At 42.3% G+C, this 26,906-nt stretch overlaps 1 protein-coding gene across 1 annotated transcript in view; it reads left to right on the plus strand.

The window, feature by feature from the left end:
- The window catches only part of LOC139463632 (aquaporin AQPAe.a-like), a 44,660-nt gene that overhangs the window by 9,514 nt on the left and 8,240 nt on the right, over window positions 1-26,906 (plus strand). Inside the window, exons 2-3 of the mRNA XM_071244904.1 lie at window positions 16,162-16,349; window positions 24,299-24,509. Coding sequence (XP_071101005.1) covers window positions 16,162-16,349; window positions 24,299-24,509 — 399 coding nt within the window. The remainder of the gene's footprint in view (window positions 1-16,161; window positions 16,350-24,298; window positions 24,510-26,906) is intronic.

Consider the following 26,906-nt stretch of genomic DNA (forward strand, 5'->3'; position numbering starts at 1 on the left):
CGTTTGAAGAGACACAATCTACATACGCTCTATTGTTCATTCATATTACCCTTTATTTTATTACTGTGACCATATATGGAATAATTGCACCAAGGGTCAAGAATTGTCCCTAGAAATGTTACATCTAGATGCACTCAGGACAATATGTGGTGCCGTGAGGGGCACAAGTCATACAAAATTATATAATGAAACCGGTCTATCCTCCTCGGCTGAGAGACGACACTTTCACAAATTATGCATTATTTATAAAATGAAAAGTGGGACAGCTCCAAATTATTAAAGTGATATGGTACCTGTAAAAACCTTGGATCGCCAACATTATAAAACACGTAACACAATAGAATACTACTAATTGCGGCACTGAATTATTTTAAAAATCATTTTTACCTTCCACAATTTCCGCCTGGAATGTACTAGATTCTACTTTGAGAGAAGCCGCTTCATTATCTCAGTTTAAAAAACTGTATAAGTGTATTAAATCAGAAGTGCCTGACTTATTTAAAGATATTGGTTCACGCGTAAATCACATAATCCACCATAAATTAAGACTAGGATGTAGTGATCTGAACGGTCACAAATTTGAAAGATTTATTTGCAATAATGCTGAATGTTCATGTGGCTTTTTTCAACGAAAGTGCTTTACACTACCTTTTACTTGCCCAAATTATACTGAGATTAGATCTGAAAGCTATTACCAACGAACCGTCCTGTTTGGTTACGTCAACCTAGACAAAGAAATACTGCTGAATAACGTTGACTCGGTACATCATTTCTTCTCTAAATGGAAGATTTGTCTATGCATGCACTCTTATATAAATCTCACTAACAACTGTTTACCCTTGATGTACCACATATGACGTAATACCAAGTGTATACTACTGTATGATTATACTACTGCTGCTTGTTCGAATTTTGTCGGGGAGAGATATTCATATACCCCTTACGCTCTGCCTATTTATCAATACCCTTTCACTGTACCAAGTGGAAATAAATATTGTTTAAAAAAACAACTTTAACTGTTGTGCGTGTGGGTGACAGGTGCAGTTGGTAAGACTTACAGATGTTCTGTACAGTATTCAAATATTAAGTGGTGTGTAAGTCCATACGGAGCTACCTGTATTTTCATAGTTACTGTATGTAAACAACCAGGGCCTGTATGCATTGAGAACTTCATTTCAATGCCACATTTAATGATGCGACTATTACCAACAACGGATTGCAACGACAGATCATGTTTGAAAAGTTCATTCAACCGTGACATTGACATTACGAGGTCGTGAGAAACACCTGGTTGTATTCGCCAACTTGAGTACAGCAGTGGCTCTCGGGATTGCCTTAAAGTTGTGCCTGGCGAGCGGTTAATACTAAAATTGGATTGCAGAATAATAAAACGAAATGTGCATATCTAGGCAGATCTCAAATGTCCACAAACGTATCGTTTTGCTCATTTAATTGAATTTGTTAATAACTGTCCTCACACTTCTTAAATTACTGAACATTCTTTGCATCTAAAGACTAGTACTATATCTACCTATATACCACTTTTGTGTCTCATATTGCCGTAGTGCATGGTGCTCAAAGTGAAGCCCTTTATTAGAAGTGATTGGTCTGTGCTCGGTCCGACTTGGCCCGGGATGTCAAAATCAACTTTAAACTCCAAGATGTATGATCAAATGTGATTACACCTATAGACTAGTATTATATCTACCTATATACCACTTTATATAGTGTCTCAGACCGCAGTATTTAAAGAAAACAAGGTGCTCAAAATGAAGCCCCCCTCTACATTTTCAACATAGTTTCTATAAAAGTGTTTGACTTGTGTTCGTTCCGCCTTGGCCCGGGCTGTCAATATCAACTTTAAACACACATATGTATCACCAAATGTGTTTACATCTATAGATTAGTATTACATCTACCTATATACTACTTCATAGTGTCTCAGATCGCGGTATTTAAAGAAAACATGGTGCTCAAAGTGAAGCCCTTTTCCCTCTACATCCTCAACATAGTCTCTTTTAGAAGTGTTTTGTCTGTGTTGTGTCCGCCTTGGCCCGGGCTGTCAAAATATGTATCATCAAATGTGTTTACATCTATAGATTAGTATTACATCTACCTATATACCACTTTATAATGTCACAGTACATCGCATTGAATGAAAACTGGTCCGTTCAAGTCAAGCACTTTTACTGTATTTTCTTAAGAAAATCTCTGTCACAAGTATTCGGCCCGACTTGGCCCGGGCTGTCAGAAAGAGCACGGATCAGGTCTGGTGCCAGCAGTTTTTAACCTGCTGGTCTTAGATGTAGCCCATCATATTGGATTGTGTATTACAGGAAACGATGACATACCGTGGGTTCCGTTCTCCAAATCTCCAAATTTCAAAATTCCTATATAAGCAATCCCTAAAAGCCCCAAATCGGATTGCAAATTATTTACGCCCCTTTCGGCTAATACACTAAATGGCCTGGCCGGCCTGTGTGCGACATACGCTGTTAGTCGGAAAACGCATGTTAAATCCCCAACCTCAGTCAGTCAGTCTTACTTACTTACTTACTTTGGAGATTTAACGTGTGCTTTCCGACTGATGCGTATTTCGCACACGGGCCCGGCCAGGCCATTTAATGTGTTTCCGAAAGGGGCGTAGGTGGCCTGTGCAACCCTAAAAGAGGGCTTTAGGGGTTGCTTATATATAATTTGGGAATTTTGAGATTTGGAATAGATGCCGATGGGGTTGGGGAGGAGAACTAAGGGAGCTGGGTATGGTGGATGTTTGTTTGTTTATGTGATTTTGATTTGGTAGGTTATTATGTTTTTAGATGCGTTTTATTAGTTCCGTTTTGATTTAGAATACGCCTAAGGCCTTGAAGTTTTCTAGTTTATTTTGTGGGTTTAGTATTGCTTCTAGAGTGAGAGCCTTGTTTAGATTGAGGGTGGTTTGTAATGCGGTTCGATGTGTGAGGTAGTGTGTGCAGTGGATGAGTGCGTGTTCTGGGGTTTCTAGTTGTTTGCAATGTGGGCAGTTTCCTGTAGTGTGTTTTTTTATTTTTTTTAGGTGGTTATTTAGGTTGGTGTGTCCTGTTTGGAGTTTAGTGATTACTCTGTCGATTTTTTTTGATGGATGGAGAATTTTTGGTTTGGTAAGTGGTTTGCTGAGCACTTTTTTGATTTGGCTATTTGAGTTTAGATAAAGGTTATGCCATTTTTTGGTGATTTTTTGCTTGTTTACACTTTTAATTTCTGATTTTGAGATGGGTAAGTTTAAGCTTATTTCTGGGATTTTGAGGGATAGTTTAGCTGCTTTATCGGCGTTTTCATTACCGTATATTCCTACGTGGGCGGGGATCCACAAGAAGGTTATTTGTTTGCCTGCCTTAGTTAGGTCGTTGGAGCTTTTAAGTATTTGATTTATTAATTTAGGTCGGTTTTTGGTATTTTTGTTTTGGAGGGCTTGCAGTCCACTTAGGGAGTCGGTAAGTATTAGGATTTTTTTGTGGTTTTTGGATTCTTGATTATGGAGGGCTGAGGCCATGCCCATTAGTTCTGCCGTGAATATTGATTGGTTATTTGGGAGTCGGAAGGATTGTGTGGTTTTAGTTGGTTGTGTGGTATGGACTCCGAAACCTGTGTGTTTGGAGGTCGGATCTGAGGATCCGTCCGTGTAAATGTGACACCAATTTGGCCAATTTTCGTGTATGTATGCTAGTGTGGTAGTTTTAGCTATGTTTGGGTCGGTTTGTTTATTTATTTGGCTAGCTAGTGTTGTGTCTATTTTGGGTATTTTAAGTTTAGGGGTGAAGATATTTGATTGTTTGCAGTTTTGTTTAAGATTTTTAATTTGGTGTTCATTTAGGTAGTTTGTTATTCTTTGGGATATTGGGGTAAGTGAGGGGTGTTTACGAGCTAGAGCTTGGTTTTTAGGGCTGATATTTTGGTTTATTAAGTTTTGGATGAGAGGGTTTGATTGGGACGCGGCCCAGAAATTTAAGCTTAGCTGTTCCCTGCGTAGACTTAGTGGCATCTCTCCTGTTAAGGCCTGAAGTGAAGTGTAGGAGGTGCCATGTTGGGTGCGTGTAATTAGTTTGAGAGCCTGATATTGTATTGAGTCAAGTTTTTTAGATAGGGAGTTGTTAAGGGTGTTGTATATGGCGCAGCCGTAGTCTAGTTTTGATCTAATTAGTGATATGTAGAGAGAGAGGAGAGTATCTTTGGAGGCTCCCCAGTTAGAGCCAGTTAGGCATCTTAGGGTGTTTAGGTCTTTACTGCATTTAGTTGTTAGGTTTTGGATGTGAGCATCCCAGGTGAGATGTTCATCGAAAATAAGTCCTAAGAATTTGGTTTGTTTTTGAAATTTGATTGTTTGATTGTTTAGCTGGAGGATTGGGGAGGCGGGTTTCATGTTTTTATGTTTGAATACTATTCCTGTTGTTTTTTCTGAGTTAAGGGAGAAGCCCCATTTGTCAGCCCATTGTTGTATTTTATTAAGATATTTTTGGAGTAAATTTTGGGCCATTTTCATGCTTTTAGTGCGGATCCAGATGGCTCCATCATCCGTGAATTTTGATGTGTTTACTTTAGGGGATAGGCCCTCGAATAGATCGTTTATCATTATATTGAAGAGGGTGGGGCTGAGGATACTGCCTTGTGGAGTGCCATTTTCTAGGGGACATTGGTCCGATAGAGTTTGGTCTATACCCACGGTTATTTTACGATTGTTTAGGAAGTCCTGGATGTAGTTTATTATCTGACCTTTGAGTCCTATTTTTTAAAGTTTTTGTATTAGCCCATCGTGCCATACCATGTCGAAAGCTTTAGAGAAGTCTAAGAAGATGCCTGTGGTATATTGTTTATTTAGTTGTCCTGTCTTAATATCTTGTTCTAGTCGGGCGAGGTTATCTAGGGTTGAGCGGCCAGGAGTGAAACCGCTTTGATCTGGGTTTATGATCTTATTTTGGTTTAAGTAATGTTGTAATCTATTTTTAGCCATTGATTCCATTACTTTGCATAAGTTTGAAGTTAGGGATATTGGTCTATATGAATTAGCTTGATTAGCTGGTTTATTAGGTTTAGGGATTGGTATGACTAGGGCCTGTTTCCAAGGAGTTGGAACCTGTCCGTTTAGGTAGATGAGATTGTATAGTTTGAGTAGTGCCTGGAGTAGTTTTAGGGGGAGTTTTTTAATTATTTGGTAAAAGGTTAGGTCTAATCCTGGAGCTGTGCCCTTTTTCCTGTTTTGGATTACGTAGAGGAGCTCCTCCATTGTGTAGGGTTGATTTATTTCTAGATTGTTATTGTTTGTTTCTCTTGTGGGTTTGTTTTCTGTTTTAAGTTTATCTTGGAATTTTTGGCTGAAGTTGCTGTTACTGCTAACGGCCGAAAAGTGGTTGGCGAGATTATTTGCTTTTTGGGCGGGGTTGGTTGAGTTGTTAATGTTAGGTTTTTTTTTATGTCGTTGTAAGCTTCTAATGGCGTGGATTTTGCGCCAGACCGTTCTGGTATCTGTACGGTTATTTATACCTTCGCAGAATTTTTTCCAGTCTCTACTTTTGGCTATTTGGACTAGTTTTTGAACCTGGTGGTTTAGTTCGTGGGCTATGTTTAAATATTTGTAGTCGCGTTTTGCTTTATTGAAGGCTGATTTACGTTTTCGTCTAGTCTGTTCTATTTCCTCATTCCACCATGGTACCGTCGGTTTGCCTGTCTTAGATGTTTTGAAGGGGATGGAGGTTTTGGCTGCGTTTATTATATAGTCTGTTAGGTTTTTACAATAGGTTTCTGGATCCTTATTTTCTATTTCGTTTAAGTTAGCTTCGTTGCAGATATCTTGGAATTGGTCCCAGTTAGCTTTATTGTAATGGAATTTTGGTTCTTGGTTTTCTGTTTGGATTGGTACGTTTGTATTTCCTATGGTTATGTTTATGGGGAAGTGGTCACTACCTAGCGGGACGTCGTGCACTTCCCATTGAGTGCTTTGGGCTAGATCTGCGGTGCATATGGTTAGGTCGATAGCCGACATTTTTTGGTTTATCTTATCGTACCTCGTGGGTTGGTTGCTATTAAGGAGTACTAGGTCGTTTGTTTCTATCCATTCGGAGATTAATTTGCCATGATTATCTATTTTATCATCTATGCTCCATGTAGGATGGTGAGCGTTAAAGTCTCCTAGGAATATAGTAGATTTATCGCTTATTTGGAGTAGTTTGTTTAGATCCTCAGGTTGGACTTTTTGTTCCGCCCAGTGGTAAATATTTATGATGTTTATGTTTCGGTTATTTAATGTGATTTTAATGCCGTTGGCTTCTAGGTTTGGCGTGTCTATTTTTATTTCTTCGTAATTTATATCTTCCCTGATAAATATGATTAGTCCTCCTGCGGCTCTTCTTGTTTTCGGTTTAGCTCTGTCAGTTCTAACTGAGTTGTAGTTAGGTAGTGTGAATTTGGATTTTTTTGAGAATTTGGTTTCCTGTATACAAGCAATGTGAGGGCCTTTATTTAGTTTAAATTTAGTTTTTAGTTCATGGTCGTGGGAGGTGAGTCCGTTGGCGTTCCACTGAAAAATATTTAGTCCTTCCATTATTGGTTTCGGGTGATTGGTGATTTATTTTTTATTTTTTATTTTATTCGGTGAGTTCTTTTAGATGGAGGTTAAAGAGGAAGAAGGGAAGATCGGTTAATTTTAGATTGAAAGCTACTTTGTGGAAGGATTTCATACTAGCTTTTGGTGAGATTTGACTATGCATGTATGCTAGGAGTAAGGTGAGGTTATTTTGGTTTGGGGTGTTGGCTGGTTGGGGAGTTTGGTTTGTTTTAGTTGGAATAGTGTCTATTGTTTCGTCAGTAGTGGAGAAATCTTCGTCATCGGTTGGATTAGGTTTAGCTGATTGAGTTTCCATGCGGGAGGCATGTGATATGGAGGGTTGTGAAGGTGTTTGCGGGATGGGTGTAGCTGATGTTGTCTTAGTGTTTGTGTTTTGTTGTTGTGATTGCTTGTGGGAGAGTGTTGTTGCCATATGGGCTGTAGGGTGCTTGGATGAGGGTCGTGTTGTGGTGGTCATTTTGAGGTTTGTTTTGCATGCGGGGGTTGATGTTTTGGCTATGTGAGATGTGGGAGGGTCCGTGGTTGGTTGAGTGGCTGCTTGTGTGTGTGAGGTGGGTGCGGTTTCTCGGTAGGGGTCCCAGACAGAGCTGTCGGTTATGGGTGTGGTGTTTGTTTGTGGGATGGTGTTTGGGTGTGGTGTAGGGAGGAGTGGTTTATATGCAGGTGTAGCAAATTTTCGTGTTTGGATTTTAGCCGTGTCTATGTTTATATGTTTGTTGGCCTGCTGGGTGAGTGTGTGTCTGTGTGGGCATTGGTTTGAAAGTGAAGGATATGTGTTTGGGTGCTTCAGGGAATTTAGCGGTTTTTTTAAAGTTGATTATGACAATGGAGGTTGGGACCGTTTTTCCGTTTCTAGTTGAGGTTATTCTGCGCGTGCTGATTAGGGGTTGAGGGTTTTGGTCTTGGTTTATGTTAGCTTCTAGAGAGTATAATTGTAAGTCCTCTGTTGTTTCCCTTGGGTTAACCCTAATTACGCCTCGAGTATATTGTTGCCAATTAGGTGTTTGTTTGATTACCGTGACGTGGAATATTTGAGTTATTTTATTTGCTGCGTTGTAAGATTCTCGGTTAGGAAAGATTATCTGGTATCCTTTGTTGGCTTTTTTAATATTGTTGTAATTTATTTTTTGTGTTTTAAACCAAAGTCCTATTTTATCTGCCGAAAGTTCTAGTGAGAGAGTGGTGCCTGAGCCTGCTGAGAAGAAGTAGAGGGCGAAGGTGGTGACGAAGGCGGCCGGGGAGGGTGTTGTCGATGGAGGTGGAGTGGATGTGTCGAGTTTACGTTTTTTGGTGTTTTGAGGTGGCGAGTTAGCTGGTTTGGTTGGGGTGGTGTATGTCGTGTTTTCGCCATACTCGTTATGGACGATGTTTTCGAGTGACCTCCCAGAAGTGTTGTGCGCTTCCGCAGGCGTGGGTGAGTGAGGAGCTGGAATGTCTGCGAGTGTGGCGTTGTGGGTGTCAGTCATATTGTTTGGGTGTTGTGTTGGAGAGTTGGAGAGCGTGTGTTTTGGTGAGTGGTGGTGGAGTGGTGTTTTTGGGAGGTGAGTGGGTTTGTTGTTTTTTACTGGGTGAGTTGTGTTTAGGAGGCGGAGGAGGTTGCGCTGGTTATTTGTTGTTGGTTTTAGTAGGAGGGTTTGGGAAATGGATTAATTATTGAAGATTTAGTTTGATTTGGAAGGCTGGGATAAGGTGAGACAAGTGGAAAGCGGGGGTTAGGAGATATTTAGTCGAAGGAGTGGAGGTATGTGAGTGGTGAGCGTGGGTGGTGAGTAGGAAAGAGCGAGCGTTGTGTTTAGGAGAAGGGGGGGATTAGGTGTTTTTTTGTTTTTAGGAGTTGGGTCAAAGGGTGTTTGAGTGGTGGGCGTGGGTAGTGAGTAGAAATGAGTGCGAGCTGGGTTAGGGAGATTGGGGAGGATAAGGTGTTGGTTATTGAGTGTTGTTGTTTTTTAAGGATTTAGGGGTTTTGTGATTAATTCGGTGAGAGTGATTTTAAGAGTATGTGAATAAGGATAACGTGATAATTACCGATGATGGAGTTTACTTGGCTGGCTATCAGGCAATGCTCTGTGCTGGCTTGGGGAGTGTTGCTCGCTTGGAGTACAAACTGCAACTGATTGTCTGGCCAAGACCGGTTTATTTACAAACCGCTGTCCTACAGCTGAAACACTGCTAGGTTGGCGTTAAACAACAAACAAACAAACGATGAGAGTGATTTTAAGAGTATGTGAATGAAGGCTGAAAGGATGACGTGATAATTACCGATGTTGGAGTTCTCCTTGGCTGGCTATCAGGCAATGCTCTGTGCTGGCTTGGGAGGTGTTGCTCGCTTGGGGTACAAACTGCAAAATGGTCAGTCAGTCAGTACCTCGTCACTTTTATAGGGTAACACTTGGAGAAGGTTAGGTGAGACACTTTGGATTTCAGGGTAAACTTCTCCATCAACCCTGTTTAATGCTTCTATTATCTATGTGTGTGTTTAGGAAAGCAGGATGATCTGAGACAGTTGTAATCTGCCATACAGCAAGAATACGTGCTGCATCTCCGAGCAGTCTTATTGTCGTGAGGGGGCACAGGTGGCCCAGTCGTCTAAGGCGCCGCGATTCGCTTTGCAGAGTTGCGTCCCTTGAGCACGCCAGAAACCTATGATTGTTGGTTCGAATCCCGGTTCGCCCCGATTATGTTTCTAGGTTTGTCAGCACCATACCCGTGCTCGTGGGTTTCACCGAAGTGGTAAACGTCTGAGACCTGCATCACTTCAGGCTCTCCTCCCACATTAAGCTGACACGCCGTGATATAACTGGAATAATGTTAAAAGCGGCGTTAAACCCAACTCACTCACTTATTGCCGTGATGGTCAAAATACGCCGCCAATTAAAGTTCTCTATATGTCTATCAACTTTGATTTACAGTCGTGATGTTTAAGATGTTTTTAACCACCCGGGCCAAGTCGATCCGACAGGTAGAATGATACACATGATGCAAAAGAAGGTACTGCTTGTTAAAACCCAAAGTACAGTACAGAAACTGAAGTAAGCTGTGCTGGTTTACCTATCTAGGTTTTTCTGTATGCTTACACATCATCACGTCATACTGTATTTAATTATTTTTTCTTATTATCATACTGCTAATGATTGTCAGCGGCCAGTGATAGAATGTTTTCATGGAATAGTATTTTTCATAGCAATTTTGACGATATGTTATGACTTTTTATCGTATTTATGATGGACACGACACTATCGTGGCTTACAAAAGTATACCGGAAGCATTTAAGGACTGACATGCGGAAGTTAAAAAGACAATATTTTGGTTTTCTTAATGAGCCTCAACAAATGCATAAGTTATCAATGAAACGATAGGCTATTAAGTACCACTAAAAGCTCGAGACAGCTAATCAAGGGCAAATGATTGATTGACACACTTACTTGATGCAATTAAGCAAGCTGAGTAGAGGTGTAATTTGCGTTAAGTCAAAAGCATTTACTCACTGAATCTGGGATTATAAATATAGTAAAATGTAAACGCTATGCCGACAGATGGAAATTTGTATCACGATAGCTAGAAGTATTTGATACGTTTCAAATCCTATTTCGTTTAACGATTGCTCTTTTACATGTTACCTAGATCAGCGACACCAACACACAGCTCCACTTTCTGGTTTTCAAGTGATTTACTCAGAATCACTTAATTATGGTGCACGTTTTTGGTTGTTGATTGCTCATTAATGTGTGTATGTTGCATCAATAATAAGTAGGTATGGTCGCCGATAATGGAGTAATTAGCCACTGTAACGTCTGCCATCAAACACTGAAGTTTTACAAGCGTGTTCCTGGAGTAAAGGTATCGCATTGGGTGATAAGTAACGGTTTAACTGGCGCAATACAACTTTGTCCCAACTTTTAGGCAATCCCGTGGCCCTCTGTATTTCTATACAATATGATAGGCGACAAGGTTTGACCTGGAATACGCCATAAATATACACGTTACGCTCTGTATTCAACACAGGTAAAAGTCATTCATTGCTGATGTGAATATGATGGTTGTTCAAGTAAATAAGGAAATATATTTTCCGCATATGCACATTGACCTTACGATCCTTACGTATTATGTAGGTTGGTGTCTGGTGCAGTTGTTAGGAAGAAGAAGAAGAAGAAGAAGAAGAAGAAAATTATTTTATTATAGTGCCACCTGGTGTTTAAAAACAGTAAAAAACATTACACGTATACATACGTATGATATATAAAAACATCAGCCGACCCATGAAGGATCTATGAGGCACTTAAACTCATTAAATTATCCATTATATAAATTGGCAAGAATAATACACGAACATAATCGAAAGTACACACACACCCACGCACGCACGCACGCACGCACGCACGCACGCACGCACGCACGAACACACACACACACACACACACACACACACATAAATATTACACACATTTCATTTTCAATCCACTCAATATCACGTGCGCATACATCACATACAAACACTACCCACATACTCATCTATCACTCACAAAAACATACACATTATATACATCACTGCCCGGCACGTTGTCGCCGGAGAAACATTGACGTCACTGTTGCGGCGAGAGGTTTACACAAGCTGACACACTGCATAAGGAAGCGAAGTTGATCACAAGGGTGGAAACTCAGAAACTGTGAATTGGCAGTGCAGGCTTTCCTCCATAGGTCGTAACGGATATCCGAGAAGAGGGTACAGTTGATCAGGAAATGGGTCTCGTCTTCAACTTGAAGTTCATCACAGAAGTGACATATACGGTCATTAAGTGGGGTAATCGGTCGCCGGAATCTGCCGAGCTCAATTTCTAAAGGTAAAGTCGCACATCTCAATTTTGCAAGAACACTACGCTCTTGTCTGTTCAGAATATTCCGGACATAAGACTCGACGTGTGCGGATGCCTTGAATAGCCTGTAGGTCCGCAGTTTGTTCCCACTGGCTAATCCCCTGTCATTCCATAGATCCATCCACCAAGAGTCAGCGTCGGCGGCAATGATACGGTCCCTAAGAACTTTGAAATCATTTTCAGCAATATTATACATGTCCAGATTACTTGAATCAAACCTTTTCAACAAAGACACAGCAGAATTTACCCATGATTTCAGGAAGCGTTTAGACCAATTCACTATCACAGTAATCTTTCGATCAGATTCAAGAGATATTATTTTCTTCCACAGTCGTAATGTTTCTAAGTTTTGAAGTGTTATCGACGAAAGCCAGCCCATTTCGCCACGAACAGCTAGGTTGGGAGTTTTATTTCCGACGCCCAAGAAAAATCTGCAGGCGCGGTGTAAAACATTATTAATGCATCTAAATTCTCTTAAACCCCAGATCGCAGAGCCGTAAGATAAAATTGGTTGCACCAAATTACTGTACAATGTGTTGAAGACATCATACGCCATGCCTCCTACCGCTTTGAATTTACAAATGAGAACTCCCAAAGCTCTATTAGCCGACTTCGCAAGTTCCTTAGCACAATAATTCAGATCCAAGAGTTCTTGAAACCACAATCCCAAATATTTATAAGCGTGGGCAAAGCTGATCTTTTCCGTGCCAATAATAAACAACGCGCTCGACTTTTCCACACCTGTTGGTCGGAAGTGAACCACCTTCGTCTTGTCGATGTTTATCAGCAGACGCCACTTAGAGCACCACCTTGCGACGACGTCCATCAAACGTTGTAAACTGGCTTCGTTTGGAGCAATCAAAGCAATATCGTCTGCGTAGAGGAGTATACTTAGCATCGAGTCGCCAACACTGACGCCACACTGAAGAGAGTTAATTGCACTGGCCAGGTCGTTAATAAAAACTGCAAAAAGCGTAGGTGACAGGACACAACCTTGTCTCACCCCGGTGTTAACATTAAACAGGTCTGTTAAATATCCATTGACGCGGATTTGTCCTGTAGTGTTTTCATACATGGACGTAACAGCTTCATAGAATTTTCCGTCTATTCCTAGTTTACGGAGTTTGTACCATAGGCAGTCTCTGTTCACTTTGTCGAACGCTTTCATGGCATCTATAAAACAGACGAATGTGGATTGTTTGGACAGTTTTCTGTTATGCAAGGTTGAATACAGCGTTAATAAATGCTCTTGAGTACCTCTCTTTTTACGGAAGCCATTCTGTTCCTCTGCCAAGACGTTGTTTTCTTCTAACCAACTGGAAAGTCGATTGTTAAGTATATCAGCGTAGATCTTGCATGGTACCGACAAAAGCGAAATACCACGGTAGCCTAACGGATCCCTGGGATCGTTATTCGGTTTCTTCAACGGCTGAATTATACTACGCTTCCTCAGGTCAGGACAGGTTCTATTTTCAAAACAGTACCTGAATAGCTTCAGAAGAATCTCGATGCAACTTCCATTTTTAAGAGCTTCGGCTGGTATGGAGTCACAACCAGTGGCTTTTCCGAATTTTGTTCTTGACACTGCATTCTCGACTTCTACAGATGTAATCGGGGCGTTCAAACTGGATTTGTCGAAGACAGCATCGATGACTACGTTATTATGAAACAGTTCTTCAGAAATGTTCTTGTTAGGCTTTCCGAAATGGTCTTGTCTAACCTCCTCAGCCACCGAGGCTTCCCCCAAAATGAAAGTCCGACAACTGGTAGTCCAGGGGCGCGTTGCAAGCCACGAATCGCTTAGAGAAAGCAAATTAATCGCTCATTCCGGGGTCTTCAACAGTTCGAAGCGCATGCGCACTCTTCCAAAATGGCAGCGCAACTACCGCTTGGTTGCCTTGACGTAGAAGAACGTCATAAAAGAGGCTCGATGACGAGCTGATGAAATTTATGACTACTTTGAAGATGTAGAGCAGACAGAGGATGATGGGGTGTTAGCTACCTTTGCTCATTTCTTTGTAAATCCAGTCAAGAATTTCTTGTTCCGCTGTCAAAGTTAGCCGCCATTTTAGACCGAAGCAACCTCAACCAGCGATTGTTTCGCTTGCAAGCGGTTGAAAGTTAGCGCACTGTTGTAAGGCGAATCGCTGTACATCGATTGCAAGCGATAGACGTTATGCAACGCACCCCTAGATCACGTACCCCTCTCACAAATGTAAATTGGCACGGCTCCCATGGCCGAAAGCTATGAATACACAATGCCATTTAAAAAGTGGTCAAATGTAACAAATGTTATCTTTACACAATGCCATTTAGATACTGCTTGGATAGGCGGATTCTGCTTTTGAAAATGAACTTACCCCCTAAGAAATCAGAGTTCGGTGATCCAGATCTTGCTGCACAATGTAACTCGGATGTAGAGTAAACTTGAACTGATGATGGTGAGTGCAATATATGACGTAATAGTGTGAAGTCATTCTGACGTCATTTCACGAGACAACAAGGCATTTTGTCACAACATTGGACAAATATTTGCGAAACGTTTGTGTGATATCAGATTTTACAAACGTTTTAAGAACATGTCAAAAACATTCATTTTTCTGATAAATTTTCAAAAACGTTTTAAGACATTTAAATAACTAGTCATGAAAACTAATTAAATGTGAGAGAATGCGTATTTTACCATAGATCTATATTTATTCACCTCTCACGCCCCCCGCAAAATATGAGCGACTAAATGTAATTGCCTGTGATCAGCAACAAACAAATCATGTGAAGTTTTGTCTTACTCATATCTGCTACATTTTCCTTCGACATTTAGTCTACAGATTAAGCTGTAACTGTTCTGAAAATGTTATATTACTGCATTACCAATCCACCACATTATGAAAACGGAGTGTGCTAGCAAGGGAACTTGTGTTCAACTATAGGTTGTTGGGGTCGTAATCGGTACTCACTTTAATCCATGGTTGTAACATTTCATAAAATATGTTCTAGCATAACATTTCTGCAATGTGTTGAAAACATTGCAATAACATGTTATCAAACAGTATAGCTATGTTATAGCATGATGTTCTTGAATAACATTTTAAAAACATTTCAATAATATTTTGAATAATTATAAAACATTTACACCTTATTCAGATTATTTTTAAAAAATGTAAACAATGTATTTAAAACATGATGATAACATTTCATTAAATATGTTTTTGCAAAACATTTCTGCAACGTGCTCAAAACATTGTAATAACATGTTATGAAACAGTTTCGCCTATGTTATAGCATGGTGTTCTTGAATAACATTTTTAAAACATTTCAATAACATTTTGAATAGTTTAAAAATTTCTAAAACGTTAATAAAATGTTTTGACGAAAATGATTTTGAAAAACTACAATGAAACCTTTCGAAAAAGTTTTGAAAATGTTATGTGTTAGCTGGGAGGGGATTTGAAAGTCCATCAGAAAACAATACCCTTAGAAAGTTCACGAACGTAAGTGACAGCTTGTCAAACTTGATGAAATTCATTTCAGGACACGCACTATTAAGAAAATCATACACGACCCACTATTTCTGGGCCACAAATGTCTCATTTCATTCACGGTCTGGCTTTGAATCCATAAAATCTTGATATTGACAGGCCACACCACTCAGATACCTGGTGTCAAAATATCCGGCTCGTCTGCAGGCCAAAAAGCGGCTGTTCAGTCATACTCAGTTCCATTGGTAATCATATTGTACAACAGGCTCGATCATTCCCAGTACATCTTCAGGTTAATGTTGAACCACATCATACACCGGGGTTGTCATCTTGCTTCATATAACTAGTTACGGAGAATGTAAACACAAGATTGTCTGCCATTGACAGCAGTGAGGTGCGAGTAACCGTGATGTAGGTCAAGTTCTGCCACTTGCATGTTCGGAGTAGAGAGGCATTTATTTTGATGTATTTTGTTATTTAAAATGTTATTTTGATTGTTTACTGGGGGTAACTGCTAACTAATAACACTTACATATTGTTCGATGTATAATAGAATGTTAATTCATAAAGTTTGTTGTAGAAATATATTTGTTTCGCATTTTAAGACCATTTTGTTTTTATGACCTGTGTGTATAACCTGCCAAACAATCACATAACATAATTGTATATACCATTTGAATACATTTCGGATAATGTGTGCCAATAATTGTATGAACAGTCCACGGTCATTACATAAGCGTTCATGCACAACTCGTTTAACCTAGGCTCTTTGACGTCTCTGCAAAGAGGGCGGTCGGGTAGCCTAGTGGTTAAAGCATTCGCTCGTCACGCCGAAGACCCGGGTTCGATTCCCGACATGGGTACAATGTGTGAAGCCCATTTCTGGTTTCCCCCGCCGTGATATTGCTGGAATATTGCTAAAAGCGGGGTAAAACCATACTCACTCACTCTGCAAAGAAAACAACGGAAGTCGACACTTCGTGCTCTCTCCCACTCTTTAATAATACACGCATGCTAAATATGCTGGAGGATGATGGTTAAAGCATGACTGCCCCGCGACAGATAGTTTGTTGCTGTTTCCATTTGCGCTAGTATACTAATATACATTGAACAGTAGTATCATGCTGGCTAAAGCACACATGCTTGTTTATTGGCGTATAAACAACAAAAAACGATTGGTTAATTAGTTAATATTATTCTCACTGTCTTTCAGATTTCTATGACCTTTGGCCTCGCTATCATGACCTTGATACAGATGATCGGTCACGTGTCTGGAGGCCACGTCAACCCCGCCATCACCATTAGCTTCGTGGTGGCTCAGAACATCTCCGTCATCCGGGGACTGTTGTACATCCTGGCCCAGTGCTGCGGAAGTATCGTCGGTGCATACATTCTGAAGGCGTAAGTATATTTAGACATTGGTTCGTCTGCTATAATCCAATCACATGTCTGGATACACCCTAGAAGATGCGGGTTAGAATTGATCTTCAGCAACCCATGCTTGCTGAAAGGGCCCAGTCACACATTCAGGATTTTTACTGCCGTCCTCTCCCGATTAAGATTTGTCAAAACTCTGATCAAGATCCTGTGATTCGTGGCGGGAAATTCACAAACAATCAGATATTGTTCAGGAAGCGTCCCGATTCAGCCGTTTCCAGCCGAATTCGTCCGATTTTCCCAATCTCAATCCGTATCTGATCCGATTTGTATCTTCCCCATGGTGAAAAACTAGAGTGTAATCCGACTAGACAAAAACGGCTGAGCTTCCCGAATGTTACGGGACACAGCATACTTTTGGGATTGCTTGGCCGACCTCTCTGGACCTTTACCTATCCGTAGGACTCTCTTACGAACGTATACGACTGCATTCAGACAATGATACGACATTCCAGATCGTTGAGGATAATAATCCGACTTTTTCACTTTTCGTGTCGTTAGCGCTGCCTGATCTCAAACGAGAGCCATAATCGGCACTATGTGAACCTGGCCTAACGGGATCGGGTGGTTACACTCGCTGACTTGATTGATGCATGGCATCGTATTCCAATTGCATAGACAGCAACAAACAAACACACAAACATGTCTTGATAATAGAACATGAACATTGTATGTTAATGCTATGTACGAAAATCACCGTTCAAATAGTGTCCTCCGAAACGAGCCCTTCCCGTCCACCCTAGTTAAAAGCTTTTACACGTATGACCCCGAGACCCAGGAAGGGGGACTCTTTGCCCATTATGTCAACCATTTTTTCAAGTTGAAGACCAAAGCCAGCGGATACCCTGAGGGTTCTACCGATCCTGATGCTTACATCCAAGACATATATCAGAAAGAAGGCATCGTCCTACACAAGGCCAAAATCAAGAAGAAACCCAGAATTTCGCGCTCTTGGCAAGGCCTGTCTTAATTTGCACTGGGGCAAGTTCGGTCAGCGCTTAGGATATGGTCAGACGGAATATATCAGCACTCCTGTCAACTTCTTTGCTCTGTTGAAAGATGAAAGAAATACCATCAACCATGTCATGGTCATCAACGAACATATGGTGTTGGGTGAACTATACCTCCAAGAAAGAATTCCACACGCCACATCCTAATTCCAATGTCGCCGTGGCTGCTTGGGTCCCCCACGACCCGATGGAACGCGCAACACGACCTGCAAAGTGCGTGGGTTCACCTTGAATTACAGAGCCCGTCAACACGGGCACCATGAAAGACCTGATTGTTGGACAACGATCTTGGGATATAATCAGGGTGCGTCACCCTCATCAGATCATGCGTGCAGGACTTCACCACCGGAACGATCTTCTGACCCAAGCGACCACAAAAGACTACCGCATCGTCTACAGCAAGCGTCGCATCCTCTACAGTACAAGCACAGGTCTGCCTGTAGACACGGCCCCCTTTGGGTACAGAGATTAGTCATTTTCAAAAAAAAGATGTTCTTATCGTTGTGTTGGCTGTTGGCGTTTTATCTTGAAGACATGAGTGTTCGGAGAGAGTGTCATGCACTGTGAATCCCCGAAGCCATGGAAGAAAACAACGGTCCTAAAGTGGATCGAAATGCAACCATGAGAAGCTAGGGCTTTTGACCAATCAGAGGCCGCACATGCCCGGTACGGCCCTCTGATTGGTCGACAGCGGTTGTGCTTTCTCTCCCATGGACCATGACTTTTCCTATGGAAAGGAAACACAACGTCTGTGCCAAACTTGGTTGCGTGTGGGACAGAAACCAATCAATGAGAAAGTCGGGTTTTCGTCCAATCAGGAAGCACTTTTACCTACAGCTGTCCAAGCAACAACATCATCCCTCTAATTGATGCTCTTAATGTTGTGTTGCCTGTTGGCGTTTTATCTTGAAGAAACGCGTGTTTGGAGAGAGTACCATCAAGTCTTGACTTAAGTCCGTGAAGACTTGGAAGAAACAACAGACAGAAAAGTGGACCGGCAACTTATGAATGTCAAGACACTGACCGACACGTGCGGTGAAGGGAGCGGTAAAGTGAGCGTTGAATTGTGGGGTGAAGTATATGACATGTTACGTACGAAGATAAGGACGGATGACGCGACATTGCAATCAGGGTATGTGTCTTTGTGCCCAGGGTGGCACAAGCTGTGGCCAACACAGAAAAACGTGTTGGAAACAGGAAGCAGAACCAGACTGAACCCAAGAAAGTAGCACCGAAGAAGAAGATAAAAAAGACCAAGAAGAACAACAGCCGCAGCAGGAGCAGCAACAACAACAACAACATCAGCAGCAACAACAGCAGACATGGAAACAGAAGTGACCGAATTTTTGAAACCTGCAACACCTGCAAAAAGGAGACCATGGAAGAAGTTGTCTCTGAAGATCCCTCATCAAGCACAGCTGTAAGTACCATGCTATTTTATTTGATGTGGATGTGTATACCGTTATTATTATTATTATTATTATTATTATTATTATTATTATTATTATCATTATGAGTATAACGAATGCATGAATTATGAAAAATGACAGTCCGTGTTGGAACAGTGGTTGGAACAAACCCCTCGGAAACCAACCTATTCACCTAACCCACCTGTGATGATGATCAGTGACGATGATAATGATGAAGCAGCAAGTTGGCAGCACTCCCTTCCATGGAGGTGGACACACCCACCCTGCTCGATGTTGTGCCACCACCATCACCGGAGGATGTTTGATGTCTTCTCTTCAGGTATGCCAGCGGTTCGCGACAAGGACAACGACGATCCTTATGGAGAAGCTGAACTCACTGAGGGGTCCCAAACATTTTTGGGACCTGTTTGGGACTGTATGAAAGACCACATCTTATGGTGGCCCCATCTTCACTTAAAGATCTTGAAGATGGAAGATGGAAGATGAAAGGTTTTCGCGTTCTTTGAGGGACATGTTAAGCACTCCCTCCTCTGTTGTCTTTCGTATTTCCTATGTATCTGGCTTGATTTTGTTGTTCATGATTAAACAGTGATTGAGTGAAATGACTCTTTGTCTCTTGATTTACCTCAACTCCAACAGGGTGCCCCCCCCCCCCCCCCCCCCCCCCAAGATAAAAGAGAAAGGCCATGCTTGAAAGGATCAGTTTCCCTGTGTCAGTTACCCAGAGCTCAGGATGGCGTCAAGTGGTGATGAAGAGGTCATGACCTCACCTTTGACCCTACGACACCCTTTTACGATGTTCATTGCTGGAACCTTCATACAAAAAGCATGTGAACCCACTGACCTTTCTTCAGTTGAGCAACAGCCATCATGGGGCAAAGACGGTCTATGAATGCCATGCCACCATTACAAGATGTCCCTGATACCGAGTGGGTGTCTGAAAAGGTGAGGGAACAAGCGACAATGGCACATGGCAACTCAGTGACATTCTGGAGGCACGACCTACTCCTTCTTACACCTTGTGTCATCCTTCTCATCCTAGCTATGATCAATTTCAGCAACGTCTGAGGTCTTTTCAAACGTGGCCTAAACTGATGGCCCAGACCCCTTATGACATGGCCATGGCTGGCTATTTCTATCATGGTGAAGGTGTTACATGTTATTGCTGCGGTGTGACACTCTGCCAGTGGGAAGCCACAGACAAACCCTGGAAAGAACATCTGAAGCACGCCAAAGTCCCCTGTGAATATGTGTGTGTTTTTTGTCCTGATGGAGAAGTGAACGAAAAATACAGACGTCTGTTGTCCGAAGAAGCATCTAAGAGAAGAGCAGAGTGTTTTGTTCAATCCCAGTGACAAAGTTTCCTGTTCACAAAATCACAGGGACGACCTTCGTCCTGTGGCTTTTGTTTTGTGTGTTGGTTCATGTGAGTGGGAGAATTAAAAAAAAAGGTGAAAAACAAAATGTGTTTTGTTATCTTTAGGATGTGGATCGGCATGCACACCCGAGGAAAAAAGAGGATCAAAATGCACACCCAAGAAAAAACAGGATCGAAGAGGCACTAATCAGAAGCTTGGATTTTCTAACAATCAGAGGGCACAAACGCCCTGTGATGGTCTCTGATTGGTCGAATGAATTAATTACGAAACAGTAAGAAGGAATATCATATCCATCATGTGAAGAGATATATGGAAGTTTTTCTAAATATATACCAACAACATAGTGAGACCATGTTAATAATGAAACCCCGTGGCGAACCCCACGTCGCCTATCATTTTCGTAAGAGGCGTCTCAATGGATGGGTGGTCAGATTCGGTAACTTGTGTACCATTGTATCTGGACCGCGTGGATCGCTGCTCACAGTGAGGTGAGGTGAGGTGAGGTGAGGTGAGGTGAAATTGGGTTTAACGTCGCGTCCAAAATTATTGCACTTATATAGCGACGTGCATGCACGCGTGTGCTTGTACAAGTCCGGACTGCTGCCGACTTACAGTGCTATCACACTGAGACACCATGCTGCAGTGTAACGTGAATACCCCATTCAGACACAGTATACTGACTCCGAGCCGCCCCGGACTTTCCGGGTGGACGTTCTACCATAAGACAACGGACGCGGTCGTTGCTTACAATGTCAATTAATGGTTTGCCTGGCGATGTCTCGATTATGTACGTGGAATATTGCTTTATTTGGCATTAAACAACAAACAAGCTTTAATATTCAAAGCTCGTTCAGTAAAACAGGAAGAATTACGATCTAATCAACTATTGTAAAGACATGTAGCGGAGTACAAAATATGTGCTGGATAAAACATAAATTAAATTGTGTGTTGGTAACATTACTAGTCTATTACAGGTTAAATAAACCAGAATATATGTACGTCATTAGGGTAAATTGAAACCCATAATATTTATTACATTACAATTTCTAATCTTTCTAAGATAGCCTCACTTCACCAAGAGTTTTCTTTTCCGAAGTACAATGTTATTCGTTCGAATCTGACATATACATGTATCTTTGCGTTTATGATTTGTTATATCCCAACCATCTCGTAGTTGTGAATATTTATTGAGGAATCGATATTTTTCTAGCAACCTGTACTTTTCTTGTTCAGTTATCTCTTGGTAATATAACTACGTCAACTCTCCAAATCCAACCGTTAATATCTATTAAAACAAAAATAAACATCTTTGTTAAAGCACTAGTTATGGAAGTGGATTGTCTCTTAACATGTAATTGCAAGCTGGTATACATTAAATTTATACCCAAAAGCAATGTCGCGCATTCTGATTGGCTTGCGCCGTTTCGACGCACGGCGGCCTTCGAGAGGGGGGACGAGCCCATTCGTCACCGCTCGCCCCTTTCCATAATCTGCAAGAAGAATCCCCCCCCCCCCCCCCATAAAAGTTATGTGCGAAAATACGACAAAGCACTCAGAATGCGTGTGTAACTTACAGCACTTCCGTCAAAGAATCCTTCAGGAATGTTTTTGGATTTTACATACACCTTGTATCTAAACATATACCCAAGATACAGTTAAATATCTTCAATCATTACGTAAAATAACTTAGGGCCGATGTGTTTTAATTAGCATCTGCAATATATATGAAATAAGGGGGAAAGAGAAGTAGTCCCACGAGTTGACAATTCTTTAAGTTTGGGGCGTTTGCGCTTAGACGGAACCCCGTCGCAAAAATGGCCACAAGAGGGGCACAAGTTTGGCTTATCCCGGAAAACACGAGTTGGTAATGAATGGTTGGTTGGTTGGTTGGTTAACGCCGCACTTAGCAATATTCCAGCTATATGACGGCGGTCTGTAAATAATCGAGTCTGGACCAGACAGTCCAGTGATTAATATCATGAGCATCGATTCACGATGACATGGATTAACCAAGTCAGCGAGCATGACCACCCGATCTTTATCATTTAATGGGTATGGTGAGAATGTAAGGGGGGAGTTGGTAAGCTTTTCTGTTAGTCTGCAATCTCGAACCGATCTGATTCAACAAAGTCAGACCTTTTCAAAACGCACCGTGATGGCATTCCCAAAACACACACAACAATATAAATGTCACTACATATGGGGTGAAAGGGCAAATATCAAGATTCTTGTAATGGCCACACCCACACTGATGGCAGCTATGTTACCGAGAAAGTAACGAACGCGTCATGCGCGGGGAAGGAGCTTGTCGTGGTCAAAGGGAGACAATTCAATCGATTGCAATCCTTTCGGTAAAGTTTGTGGTCAAAGGGAAGTAATCAGCTTGGTAATTAGACTGTGCGATAAACTTGCGGCGCGTACCAACAGTGGAATCAGTTTACTAGGTAGTTTCAAACGGAGTTATGGGCCCAGCATAATTATGCAAAGTCATCAATCACTATGTTAAGAAAGTAATCTGTGTCAGTATGTGCTATGCGCATATCCAAACATCAGTTGCAAGGGAGATAACCAGAAATTCCTAAGCTCCTTAGGTGCGTGAATATGGGTTATCGCTATGAGGAACTTGTGCCACCTACCTGTGAGCTGGTGTCCTCTGTGCTTCTATTTATGAGTCAGTGCGTGAATATGGGTTATCGCTATGAGGAACTTGAAGTCCTATAGAACTATAGAAAATCCACACGATGAAGGGAGTTAAGACAACACTGCAAGGAGCTCATACAAGGGACCTTACTCTAAGTTATCAGCATATAACAACACGATTATCTCCCTTAGACCAATACGTGCCTTAAGCTTGTTGTGTGTGTATATATATATATATATATATATATATATATATATATATATATATATATATATGATCAATTTTTCAGAATATCATTGTGGTACAGTAAATAACATTGTTACCGATTTACCCAAAAGCATTTCAGGCATAAACTCATCTCACATTATATCAAAACTTTGACGTCACAATACACTTTTTTATAAATGCAAGTAATGTTCAGACGACTTGTCGTATATTTTAGAATTTACCTAAAGCCATTCAGTTAGTAGCAGTATTTATGAGGCAACCAGACTCTCCTTTCAAACGCTAAGTTTTCACAAAGTACCGCTGTTTTCCAATTGAAAATTGAACCTCCCTGCAGTTGGAGTGTGTGAGGAAATGTGGATTTATATGGTAAGTAGTATGATCGATGTATCACATCGACTTGGAATAGGCAAACTAATGGGTGATATGGTGAACAGCAGAAACCCGTACAAGGGCTTGCACGTTCATTCAGGAACACTTGTGAAAGTTCCGGTAGAGAACAGGTCTCCAGCAACCCCTGCTTGCCTACCCCGTGAAGATCCGAGTAGACAATATGTCTTCAGCAACATATGGTGACTATGCTTGTCGTAAGAGGCGACTAACGGGATCGGGTGGTCAGGCTCGTTGACTTGGTTGGTGCATGTCATCGTATCCCATTTACGTGGATCGATGCTCATGAAGTCAATCACTGGATTGTCTAGTCCAGACTCGATTATTTACAGACCGCCGTCATATAGCTGGAATATTGCTGGAGTGCGGCGTTGAACAACAAAAAAACAACACAAACAGAAAACAAGAAAAATCCTTCAGGAACCCGCAGCGAGTTGATCTTACACGTCCAGTGTCTACGGCCATATTAACCACCCGATCACCAGTATAGAGTTCTTCACGACAAACACCCGTGCACCCTACCCTGACTTCCACCAGTATCGAACCTTCTGACCTTCCATCAGATGTACATCACACGTGTCATGCTATTCTTTAAAAGGTCCAGTTTGCGGAATAGACAGCTTGTTGTCAAATATTCATTATATTGAACCAAGTTTTCAATTTATGTACACGTGGAATTGAAGGAACTCTTTAAGTTGAAACTCAAGTGAATGATTTCAAAATTTGTTTGAAAACATGTGTCGCCAGCGGGGCTCAACCCCGCACAGTATGATTTAAGGATACAGGGACTTCCTTCTAAACGTTATGTACATCGAAACGACTGGTACACTATTTTCAGCGTCACACCTGAGATGCACCGGGGCTACCTGGGTGCTGCATACGTCAACACCGATCTCGGGATTACGCAGTTCCAGGGAGCGGTCGTGGAGTTCTTTCTTGCCTTCACCCTCATCATGACCATCCACGCCACAATTGACCCCAACAAACCCAACATGGGAAGTCACTCTCTGGCCATAGGTCTGACTGTCGGCATGCTGCACTTCTCAGGGGTAAGGCGACACTGTAGTTGTGGACATTTCATGAGAGAGTATGGGCCACTATGGGGTGTATGCGTTTGGGGGCGTGCTGTGTCACAGGTGCATGAACAGATAAGTCTAAACTTATTATTTTACCATTTTCACATATATAAAGGGTCTGCGGATCATACATGGATTTCATACGGGCCTTTAATATGGAGAGCGAACACCTTAACCTACAGGCTATCCCACTACCCCTCAAGTGCATTAGAACACTTTGAGCAAGTTACAGTTAGTACATGTTATATCTTTACGAGGCAATATAACCTACTTGTAGATATTTTTTTTAAATGAGGCATTTACGTATAATGTAAGATTAACAGTGGCCGAGAAAAATGCATTGAGGTATTTTCATTGTTACACTCATAACACAGACGGATACACTCTGGAGTAAAGTGTGGTTTGTAATTGGGGTCTTTACCAAAACCTAATGTTAAATTATTCGTCTTAGAAATCCGTACATACGTGTAAACACATGGCAAAACCAGATACGACCAGTGTGTCTGGCCTCGAGACGAACTCGCCTCTGTGCCACCTATCTATGAGCTGGTATCCTCTGTGCCACCTATCTGTGAGCTGGTATCCACTGTGCCACCTATCTGTGAGCTGGTATCCTCTGTGTCACCTATCTGTGAGCTGGTATCCTCTGTGCCACCTATCTGTGAGCTGGTATCCTCTGTGTCACCTATCTGTGAGCTGGTATCCTCTGTGTCACCTAACTGTGAGCTGGTATCCCCTGTGTCACCTAACTATGAGCTGGTGTCCTCTGTGCCACCTATCTGTGAGCTGGTATCCTCCTGTGCCACCTGTCTGTTAGCTGGTATCCTCCTGTGCTTCTAACTGTGAGCTGGTATCCTCTGTACCACCTATCTGTGAGCTGGTGTCCCCCGTGCCACCTATCTGTGAGCTGGTATCCTCTGTGCCACCTATCTGTGAGCTGGTATCCTCTGTGCCACCTATCTGTGAGCTGGTGTCCCCCGTGCCACCTATCTGTGAGCTGGTATCCTCTGTGCCACCTATCTGTGAGCCGGTGTCCCCTGTGCTTCTAACTGTGAGCTGGTGTTCCCTGTGCCACCTATCTGTGAGTTGGTATCCTCTGTACCACCTATCTGTGAGCTGGTGTCCCCCGTGCCACCTATCTGTGAGCTGGTATCCTCTGTGCAACCTAACTGTGAGCCGGTGTCCCCTGTGCTTCTATCTGTGAGCTGGTGTCCCCTGTGCTTCTATCTGTGAGCTGGTGTTCCCTGTGCCACCTATCTGTGAGCTGGTATCTTCTGTGCCACCTAACTGTGAGCTGGTGTCCCCTGTGCCACCTATCTGTGAGTTGGTATCCTCTGTGTCACCTAACTGTGAGCTGGTATCCCCTGTGTCACCTAACTATGAGCTGGTGTCCTCTGTGCCACCTATCTGTGTGCTGGTATCCTCTGTGCCACCTATCTGTCAGCTGGTATCCTATGTGCCACCTATCTGTGAGCTGGTATCCTCTGTGCCACCTAACGGTGAGCCGGTGTCCCCTGTGCTTCTATCTGTGAGCTGGTATCCTCTGTGCCACCTATCTGTGAGCTGGTGTCCTCTGTGCCACCTATCTGTCAGCTGGTATCCTCTGTGCCACCTATCTGTGAGCTGGTATCCTCTGTGCCACCTATCTGTGAGCTGGTGTCCTCTGTGCCACCTATCTGTGAGTTGGTGTCCTCTGTGCAACCTATCTGTGAGCTGGTATCCTCTGTGCCACCTATCTGTTAGCTGGTATCCTCTGTGCCTCCTATCTGTGAGCTGGTATCCCCTGTGTCACCTATATGTGAGCTGGTATCCTCTGTGCCACCTATCTGTGAGCTGGTATCGTCTGTGCCACCTATCTGTGAGCTGGTATCCTCTGTGCCACCTATCTGTGAGTTGGTGTCCTCTGTGCCACCTATCTGTTAGCTGGTATCCTCTGTGCCACCTATCTGTTAGCTGGTATCCTCTGTGCCTCCTATCTGTGAGCTGGTATCCCCTGTGTCACCTATATGTGAGCTGGTATCCTCTGTGCCACCTATCTGTGAGCTGGTGTCCTCTGTGCCACCTATCTGTCAGCTGGTATCCTCTGTGCCACCTATCTGTGAGCTGATATCGTCTGTGCCACCTATCTGTGAGTTGGTGTCCTCTGTGTCACCTATCTGTCAGCTGGTATCCTCTGTGTTACCTAACTGTGAGCTGGTATCCTCTGTGCCACCTATCTGTGAGTTGGTATCATCTGTGCCACCTATCTGTGAGCTGGTGTCCTCTGTGCCACCTATCTGTGAGCTGGTATCCTCTGTGCCACCTATCTGTGAGTTGGTATCATCTGTGCCACCTATCTGTGAGCTGGTGTCCTCTGTGCCACCTATCTGT

Source organism: Haliotis cracherodii, unplaced genomic scaffold, assembly GCF_022045235.1.
Source record: "Haliotis cracherodii isolate W230 unplaced genomic scaffold, xgHalCrac1.p SCAF_1, whole genome shotgun sequence".
Lineage (NCBI taxonomy): Eukaryota > Metazoa > Mollusca > Gastropoda > Lepetellida > Haliotidae > Haliotis > Haliotis cracherodii.